General features: G+C 37.3%; 1 protein-coding gene across 1 annotated transcript; it reads right to left on the minus strand.

The window, feature by feature from the left end:
• Nucleotides 1–5870: 5870 nt before the first annotated feature.
• LOC137047959 (4-galactosyl-N-acetylglucosaminide 3-alpha-L-fucosyltransferase 9-like) lies at nucleotides 5871–10060 on the minus strand. The gene is made up of 2 exons (XM_067425900.1): nucleotides 10015–10060; nucleotides 5871–7171 (listed from the first exon to the last, which is right to left on the minus strand). The coding sequence occupies exon 2, from the start codon at nucleotides 7166–7168 to the stop codon at nucleotides 5975–5977; it is 1194 nt and encodes a 397-aa protein (XP_067282001.1). The 5' UTR covers nucleotides 7169–7171; nucleotides 10015–10060; the 3' UTR covers nucleotides 5871–5974.
• Between the last annotated feature and the right edge of the window lie 548 nt (nucleotides 10061–10608).

Raw genomic sequence — 10608 nt, forward strand, 5'->3', positions numbered from 1 at the left:
GTTCCTGGGGTGAAAGTCCCTAGGTGGCGTAGTCGACACTGAAAAAATTCCATTCTTTCCAAAATGACTTTCTAAGTTAGGTCGGGTTTTGAAAGTGCTGGCAACCGCTTAGCCACACCTGCATCACTAAAAAGTTCAATTTGGGGAGTTTTGAAAGTGAGCAGACTCCCTTCTTGTTCCAAAAAATCTTCGACAGCAATTTTCAGTCTTAGTTCTGGGAAAGAAGATTCCTCATCATCATCCATTTTTTCCAAGGCAGATTTGTAGTCCATTGGTAAAAAAACACATAAATCTTTCAGTAATCGTTGTGTTAGTCGGATTGACCTTACACCCATCTTAGTAGCCAGGCTCTGCGCTGACATCCATCCTTCTGTTGTAACCAAGTCTCTGATTTTAATAATTCCTGCATTCCTCAGAGCATTCCTCATATATTGGGACTTCAGTATTTCCAAGTCCATTGCAGGATTATGCAACAAAGGTTCCTCTTTTTCCCAAAATCCTTCAGCTCCATCTAGCTTCCTTGAAACACAAAAAATTCTCCATGCTTTCAACATTGAGTAATAAAAAGGTGCCAAACCAGACCAAACCAGAGAGAGAGAGAGAGAGAGAGAGAGAGAGAGAGAGAAGAAGAAGAAGAAGAAGGAAAGAGCCAAAGAGAAGGCCCCCAAGAAGAGAGATAATTTAAGAGAGCCAGAGAGTAAAAGAGACAGAGCAACAGTTACATTCTTCTTTTTATCTCTTCCTTGACTGTGTGACTGAAACCCTAATCTCAGACATTCAAACTAACTGACCAATCAGACGAAACTTCTCCCACTGTACTAAAGGTATCTCTTTGTCTTTTGCAATTCCAATTGGTCCTTCTGGTAGGAAAAAGGGGCTTGAAAAACAGTCAAGCAAATGTCTTTGCTCAATTTCAGATATCTTTGATTATTTTCAAAATAATGTACAAAAGCTGTTGCCGGCTAAAACTCTATAGGTCAAAAAAGAAGCCATATCTAAACATGATCCAGAAGCAGGCGTTTTCTCTGGGCCAAGGCTCATTAAAAATGGACTGTGGCAAAGTGGAAAACTCTTCTGTGGTCAGACGAATCAAAATTTGAAGTTATTTTTGGAAAACTGGGACATGTCATCCGGACTAAAGAGGACAAGGACAACCCAAGTTGTTATCAGCGCTCAGTTCAGAAGCCTGAATCTCTGATGGTATGGGGTGGCATGGGTGTGTGTGGCATGGGCAGCTTACACATCTGGAATGGCACCATCAATGCTGAAAGTTCTAGAACAACATATGCTCCCATCCAGACACCGTCTCTTTCAGGGAAGACATTGCATTTTCCAACATGACAATGCCAGACCACATACTGCATCAATTACAACATAATGGCTGCATAGAAGAAGGATCCGGGTACTGAAATTGCCAGCCTGAAGTCCAGATCTTTCACCCATAGAAAACATTTGGCACATCATAAAGAGGAAGATGCGACAAAGAAGACCTAAGACAGTTGAGCAACTAGAAGCCTGTATTAGACACGAATGGGACGACATTCCTATACCTAAACTTGAGCAACTTGTCTCCTCAGTCCCCAGACATTTGCAGACTGTTATAAAAAGAAACGGGGATGCCACACAGTGGTAAACATGGCCGTGTCACAACTTTTTTGAGATGTGTTGATGCCATGAAATTTAAAATCAACTTATTTCTCCCTTAAAATTACTTAAACTTTAAACTTTTGATATGTCATCTATGTTGTATTCTGAATAAAATGTTAAAATTTGAAATTTCCACATCATTGCATTCTGTTTTTATTCACAATTTGTACTGTGTCCCAACTTTTTTGGAATCGGTTTGTAATATATTGCAATAAAATAACAGAATTATCTGAATCAGAAGATGATGTAGATTAATGTATTGTAAGGATAGCATAATAAAGCAGAGGAGGTAATTAGAAAAAAATAAATAAAAGGAAAGCAGTTCCTTGGTGGAATAGTGAGTGAAGAATAGTGGTTAAAAATAGGAATGGAACTTTTAGGAAGGTTAAAGCATCGTATTAATTTCCTGAATTAATAGAATATAAGAGGGCACAGTCGATCAGGAAAACAATAACGGACTGTTACTCCATCACGAACTACACTACCCATAATCCTTTCCCCGGACTCATTAGCACTCACTGTTTACACCTGTGTCTCATCACCTCATTACCTCTGCAAGACCCACCCACTTTTTAAGACCAATGATATTGGACCCACTCACTTTTATCGTCTGCTTACATTGACTACCCCTTAACCGAGAAACTTATTATTAAACACATGTTAAACGCTTTATTTCCCCTTTTTTAATATTTTCTATTTTTCTTTTTTTTTTTGTGAAAATAATTACCTTTCCGATCTGATAAGGCGGATTCGAACCTATGCTCGCGATATGCGGCAAAACTTAATCCCATGCGTCTTACCCCTACTCTATGGCTAAGGTAAATAATTCAGTGATTTCTGTCATTTTGTCTGGCCCAATCAATCGTTAAGTAAACGGCACTTTTTCTGTCTGGATACGGAGCATAAAAAACATGCAACTTGTTCATTATCATTATCTGTGAAACTGGTTTGAGGTCTTTTTTTGGTATAGGAAAGGGATATGGCCTAAAACGCACCATAATGCACGAAATCACATCTATGAAATACTTTTTTTGGGGGGGGGAGAACCCCCAGACCCCCCGCAAAATAATTTCCCCACCTATCATATTTTGTCTTAGCCGCTTCCAACGCCCATGCCTCTGCCTATATAAGCCAGGTTATCTCTGTCATTCATTACGAAGTCTTGTTTAGTGCACTGCATTTCTGAGCGTTTCCCTGGTTTCATGTATCTTGGTCCTTGATTTTTTTGCCTTCTAAATTACCCTTTTGCCTGTCTCAATTTGAGGATCTTCAACCCTTCTGTCTCAGAGCAGTTCGTTACAGATCTGTAATGTTGTTAAAACATTAAACGTTCAATCTCAGCTGTATGGGGAATGGGAGGTATTAGAAAGAATAGTAATATGCCTGCTTTACATAACGGAGAGGAGGTGGCAATAATAAATAAAAAGCAGAAATGTTGGCTAAAGTTTTTTGTAAAGGTAAACAGTAATAGTAAACTAACAGAGAAAATTAGGAAGAGTAGACAAAAAAAATACCCGTTTCATGGAAACATTCAATTATTATTCCAACAAAGAAACCTGGGGAAAACCATTCTGATAGTATACCTATAGCATTGACTTCAAATTTGTGCAAGCTCATGTAAAGAATGATTGTGAATAGGTTAATGTATTACCTATTCAATTGATTTAAAGATATTTAATATCATTCCCCATAAACATCCTGCAATGAATGTAGAGATTCATATTGATGTGAGTAAATCAGAAGCTAAAGCATGTATTTGTAAGGTGGCATATGACATCTCAGAAGCATTGGGAAAGAGAGATAAAGGGGCGACATCTGTATCAGAATTCAGTAGAAGGAAAGAATCATCATTCATTTATAGACTTTGCATAGGACACACTTTACATAAAATCAATAAACCTCCTACAGGGAAGTGCAATAATTGTAATGAACCAGAAACAGTTGAACAAGTTCTCATAATTTGTATATCATACAAATAAAAGACATGAGGTAAAAGATAAGATGAAGGAAATGGAGCATAATATAATGTCATTATAAAATATTCTGGGGGAAAAAAGTGGACAAATTCCTATGTGGACGGTGGAAGGAAACGGGAACTGATTTAAGAATAGTTTTTTCCCCCCTCTCATTTCCAATTGATGCGTCACACTCCAGTTCGGTTGGTGGCGGTAATGCCCCGAAAGCTGTTCTGCCAACCACCAATAAAGTAAGAAGTCACTTGGTTTGGTCCGTTGTCATGACAAATCCTGTCCCCCTGTGAAATCCAAGGGGGTAGCACTCGGAAAGCGTTCCACCCCTAGGGGCTGCCATTGCTAACCAAGCCATCACCTGCTGTTAGCATCCCATTGACTCCCATTCATTTTTGAGTCACTTTGACAGTGAATAACTTTACATCTGAGGCGTTTAAAGACTCCATTTGTCCATTGTTTATTTCTAAAGAAACACGACAATGCATAAAAGGCTCTGTTACCTTGTATCTTACACTATCGCCCCGTAGAAGCTGTTTTTGTAAAAATAGGCTAACTATTGCGTCATAACCAACGCGACTCTGTCGCACAGTTGAGAAATTACCGTATAGACCTGAGGAGACGCTCGCAGGCAATCTTCTACTGTCTATGAGACAGTCGGGGGGACGTGGAAACATAAAGTCTGATAAAGTCAAGGGGGAAGAATGGGGAGAAGCCCGTAGTGAGCCAAAAGCAACGGGAGAAAATGGAAACAACGTGATTCAGCTTTCACTTTCCACAACTACTAGAAGACCTACAGCTGTCAGACAGGAGGCTTACGTCACATCTACTAGAAGACCTACAGCTGTCAGACAGGAGGCTTACGTCACATCTACTAGAAGACCTACAGCTGTCAGACAGGAGGCTTACGTCACATCTACGTCGTCAAGCTCAGTCTGAGCCTGCGCAGTTCGCTCAGCCATCAGGAAGTGAGTGCTCCTATACTGACATCACTTTTGCTGTTTAAATTGTGTTAAAATAGTCTTTAATGTCTTACAAAGCATATGTTTCATATATTAGTAGTATATAACTGAAGCTATAAGTGCTTATATAATTATATAATTCAAAACATGTTTTTGCTCCCATTATAGCAATCAATTACATATTTCAAATAAATGTTTTGCGTGTGTACTTAGAATGGCAATGAATTCATAGTTTATTAGTTTATTATTTAGTTATTTTTAAACAATTGATTGTCCAGAACCATGTATAACAACTTTTAATCAGGCATTTAAAACTGCTACCAGGGGACACGATTTCACAGGGGGACAGGATTTGTCATGACACCGGTTTGAGTAGAATTCACTTTTGTGGTTCCCCTTAGTCGCCTTTCTTGTCTCCGGCAATTGTTGCATGTCTTCATCGTCTCTCTCCTGATTCTCTGTTTCTCCATCACCTTTCTTGTCTGCAGTTTTTCTCCATTCCCAAGTCTCCCTCTTTCCCTGAGGTGTGTGCTCCAGCTTCCAGCTTCTCCGCCATCCACAACCTCCTCATTCATCTTCAATGATAAAGACTGTCAGTATTTCTATTCTCAATTCATCTACTTTACATCTCCTGCTGTCAATCTAAATATCCTCAATGCTGTGAGTCTCTGTTCCGTAACAGCATGAGGGTAGTAATGTAATAGGGGCAATTTCAGACTCATTCATTGACAGTAAATTGCAGTAGGCTACTTTTCAAATATTTTCCAGAATGCATTGTTTTCTACAGTTTATCATTATTAATGGAAAAATTAACTTTTCTGCCAGAATTCGGCCTTTTTACAGCAATTTATTTACAGTGTAAAACTGTAATAGATTTAATGGGGGATATTTAATGTAATTTTACAGTAAATGTAAATCTACATATTTTGTATGTAAACTAACATATTATTATTTACAGTGAAAACCCCTTAAAGACTGTTATTTAATACTCAAACTGGTTTGTAGTAGATGTATCTGGCAATGCTGTTTTTGGAGTTATTTCTGCTAGTCTCTTTTTCTGTGTTCTTCCTTTAATTTAGTTCTTCTGCTCGTTAACAGCTGTTCGTCAGTAATGGCACCGGCAAACTTAATGTGTTCCCTATTCGAATGTGTTTAATTTAAATTGTTTTGTCTTAGTTTTTGTTATCAGTTATTGACAGTTGGGTTAAGTTGTTTTTTGCAAGATTTTAGTCGTAATGAAAATCTGTAAATACATTACATTCTGCAGGGGGGGGGGGGGGGGGGAGATATAAAAACATTAAAAACTTGGTTTTGTTCTTTGAACTGTTGTAATCCCTGCCCCAAACACATATAAAAAAACATACTTTCCATTATTTTTATAGATGTATAAATGCCCCTCTAACCCCAGAACCAGCTGTCGAGATCTTTGACCACTCTGTAGTGTTTATTCTTTCTAATATGATCACAAATCCGACAGGCATTTTCAGCACCGAATTGTGTGCCCTTTGAAACAAAATGTTCTCTCCATCTGAAGTATTGCTTGTACTGGTCCTCGTTTTTGTCCAAGAATTTCAGATGATCGGCCAGTTCTTTTGGGGATGGGAAGTCATCCACATGGATGAAGGCTTTACTTGGTATGAACTGCTCATAGTTCGCTCTTGGTGGGCCAAGAACAACAGGAACGGTACCAAGCGCTAGAGGGGTGAACACCTTCTCAGTCATGTAGTCTCTATGAATGGAATTCTCAAAAGACAAGTAGAATTTGCACCTGAGCATCAATTTTAAATAATCTTCATGACTAATTCGTTTGTTGAAGTGTCCTCCATAGGCTTCCACGTTAATGTGTTTCACAAACTCAGCAAAGTATTTTGCACGCTTAAATTCTGGAGAATATCTAGTTACTACCCAGCAAACTAATGTATCCTTCTTTGGGATAGTATAATTTTTCTCTTCCTCTGTGGCCTCTGAGATATGACCGTAAGGTACTGGAACATCTGAATCCTGGCGGTAACTTGAAGTCAGATTAAACAGATCCTTCAGCAGGGGAATTCGACCTGAATTAGTTGGAGACTCGCTATTCCACCATATCCACTTCTGGAAAACTGGTCGTGGAAGTTTCGGCATGTTGGATGAATCCCCACGGATATCCCAATTATGAAACATAACTCCATGTGCTTGGTTAAACAGTTTTCTGTCGTCTGTTAAACGACAGCCATGGATATTGAAAGCTGAACTGCAGGTTCCAAGGTTAAAAGGAACACCAAAAGGCCACATCCAGACCAACAGAATGGTGTCTGGTTCTTCTTTCTCAGCTGTAGTCGAGGGTTTTGGTCCAGATGTTGTCATCTGTAATTTATCCATCTTCACAGCGCACGTGTAGTTCTGCGTCTTAAGAACACTGAGGCATGTTTCTGTGTTATTGATCTGGTTTTTAGCAGCAGGGCATTTGAACACGTTTATGGTTGAAATTTGAAATCCCGGTGGCATGAGGTAGAACAAATATAATGCAAAACACACCAATAAGAACAGGGCAATGATTATGCCCTGTTTTTTTTTGGAAGGAGTTGTTGACATCATTTTATATGTTGACATTCACTATAGGAAAGAAGATAGAGAATGTATCAATAATGGTCTTAAATATGATCAAATTGGCTTGAAATATATAAACGGTCGTGTAGATGACCAAAGTCTGCAAGTAAAATGTTTATTAACAGACAAAAATTGTATTATGTATATATAATAACAATTAATATATATTTACTCTTCCTTATATGCCTGTGAAATGTTATTTTGCATCTTGATAACAAGATGTTTGTGTCTTCATTGTAAATCTACAGAATTATCAGACGTCTGCACTCTTTTAATATAATTATCAAAAATCTAATTTGTCTTAATATTTTGACATATAAGAGATATTTGTACCATTTAAACATCCTGCAAGTTTCATAGTTTAAAATAGGAATGCATTTCAAGCGGCCCGCAGCTTGTCTATTAAAATATATTAAAAGTCGCCCACCTCGGATCATTTACAAATCGTGCAGTTTCACAATGTCAACACAAGGTGGCAGTACTCGATTTTACAGCGCGACTCACAAGCTCACAAAATGTGTTTACTTGAGTACTTGCTGAGCGTCTCTCCATCACACAACCACTGCACACTGAGAACTATGAGTGAGAAGTGTTCGACACAAGGTAGGCTACAAGCTACAAATCTCTCAGTGATTTAATTTAATTTAAAGCCGCCAGATAAAATCAACACCACTAACATAGGCTACAAATCAGGAGAAGCATTGAGCCGATCCAGTTAGAATATTTTTTCTCTTGTCGGAAATAAACTATATACTTGGCAGTTGCCAGAATTCTCTCGCTTGGGTAACATCTGACAACCTGATTGGCAGACAAGTTCTACAGTTTAGAAGACAAGAGGTTCAGGTTTAGTTTGAAACTATTGTTGAAAGAAGCTCAGGTGAACCCCTTGTGAAACCGGTTTATTCTCACATTTGTACCTCATGAATCATTACGCAACACTACATCCTCACAAATGACCACACGAAGTATTTAAAGACTGAAGCCACAATTAAAAATGTATAAAGGTCTGTGCATTAAGGCCTATAGCCTACTAGAAAAGGAGAACAATTTGCAAAAACACACTTTTCAGTAAAAACTGAAGAAGTGGATTTTAAAATATGATGCAATGAGATGTAGGCCTATTGTGAGTTTTAAAAGTCTAGTTCCACCCGTTTTAAGAAACAGGAGTGTCTATGTTGATTGTTAATGAGATGAACTACACCCATCTTTATTCTGCTAGGACTGTGAGCGGAACGGATTTGAAAAATCCATGATGACCCTGAGACCAGTTGGCTAAAAAACCACCATTGTTTCAATAAATAAGAGACAAACTTATCTGTCATCCTTTCAAAAATGCTGAAAATATACCATTTAGGTTATGATGATTATATCTCCCCCACAGCAATACCCAATTGTTACTTTAAGATAAAAATTAATCTGTGTATCGTTTATCTGTTACACTGTAGGACGATGTCACACTAAAGGATAGAAATGGTGACGTTTGCATTAAAGAAAATGAGGGTATTAGCCTACATTAAAATACTTTTAATTAACTTTAAGTCAAAGAAGACAATTTAATTCCGATACAAACAATATCATCAACATGTTTTTTTTTAAATCAACAAAATGAATAATGACTCCTTGAAAGAGCAAATAGGCCTACATTTGAAACTTTAACACTCCACAATATTTTTTAATGCAATTCATTTGATTGTTAAAGAAGAAATAACTTTTAATTTAGTTCAATCATCAACCTTAAGCACATGGCTGCTTTTTAAAGGCATTATTTATTTTCTATTTAGGTTGCGATCTCCTCTCTTCTGTTTGGTTAATTATCTTTCTTCCGCGTTCTTTCCCTCACACCCATTTCTCTTGCTCAATAACTTCTGTCAAAAAAAATGTCACATTGTAAACTTATTTTAATAACATGTCATAATAGTAAAATTATTCTGCAAAACATAATTTAATGTATTTATTGCATTTAAGAACTCTGAACATTTTAAAATAAACAATTAAAAAGGAGTTGAACAAATCTTATTTAATTATTTAAGACCTTGTCCTCATATGTGACATCTTTGTCCTCCGGTGTGACAGTACAGGTGTCACACCAGTGGATGTTATCTGTCACAACACTATTTATTCCAAGCTAACCTGTCATTGTTAGCAAGACACATTTGCATGATTTACCACACTCTCTGAAAAAAGTTACAGTGCTGTCACTGTGGCGTTACCCTAAGGTAATAAAGTGAAAAGGTACATCTTTGTACCTTACTCGCCTCAAATGGTGCATATTAGTACCTTAAAAGGTACAAATAAGTACTTTAAGAGTGCAAATTAGTACCTTAAGGGTATAAATGAGTACCTTTTCAGTTTTGTACCTTAGGGCACCGCCCCAGTGACAGCACTGTACCTTTTTTCTGAAAGTGCATGAGTTGGTAGTTTAACATACATTTTTAATTAAAAAATTAAATTTAGGACTTTCACACCAAAGATTGCCCGATTAAAAATCAGGATATATGGTGTCACACTAGAGGACGTGGTTTCCTATACAAAACGTATCAAGATCCTGCTTTTAGAAACATACAGATAAAAAAAAAGATTACCATTTGCTAAAATAGACACTTATGCCTGAGGTATTAACACAACAGTTTTTATAACAACAGGTCCATGTAAAACAAAGAAATGTTTAACCATTTAATGCAATTTAAATGTTGACAATACTAATTATATTAATTTTTATCTCATGTAACAGTGAAAATGCTATCACATCAACAACACATGTAAACATTTTTTATGAAAAATATCTAATTCAGGACAGTAGCCTACTTACTTCAAAATGTTTAGAATTATGGAGCATAAATTGAACTTACCTGTATTAGAGGAGTAGAGCAACTCAATATGACAGTTGATGATCAGCCGATTACTTTTAGAGAACTGCAGAACCGGTCAGGTGAGATGAAAATGACGCTTTATACAAATATGGGTAGGTTAGTATTGTCTGTCATAACAAAATTTTTAAAGGTTTACTATGCCTAGCTGGGCGGAGCTGAGAGCCACGAGAACACAAATCTCTGCAGAGTATTCAAAAAGCAAACCTACACATGTTCATTGTTATCCTAATAAGGCATAACATTATGATTATTATCATAACGCTAATAATCAATAAATAACAATATAATATTGTGTTGTCCCCTTTTTGCTGCCTAAAAAGCCCTGACCCATTGAGGCATGGACTCCACTAAACCCCTGAAGGTGTGCTGTGGTATCTGGCACCAAGATATTAGCAGCAGATCCTTTAAGTCCTGTAAGTTGTGAGGTCCAATCCTCCATGGATTGGACTTGTATGATCAACACATCCCACAGATACTCGATTGGATTGAGATCTGGGGAATTTGGAGGACAAATCAACACCTCAAACCACGGCTTCACAGGGCTTATTACTTTTCTAAAAATGTTACCACACA

The sequence above is a fragment of the Pseudorasbora parva genome, chromosome 19 (assembly GCF_024679245.1).
Source record: "Pseudorasbora parva isolate DD20220531a chromosome 19, ASM2467924v1, whole genome shotgun sequence".
In the NCBI taxonomy this organism is placed as follows: Eukaryota; Metazoa; Chordata; class Actinopteri; order Cypriniformes; family Gobionidae; genus Pseudorasbora; species Pseudorasbora parva.

Excerpts from the sequence above, each read along its gene's own strand:
- LOC137047959 (XM_067425900.1), bottom strand. The coding sequence starts at position 7,168 with ATGTCAACATATAAAATGATGTCAACAACTCCTTCCAAAAAAAAACAG.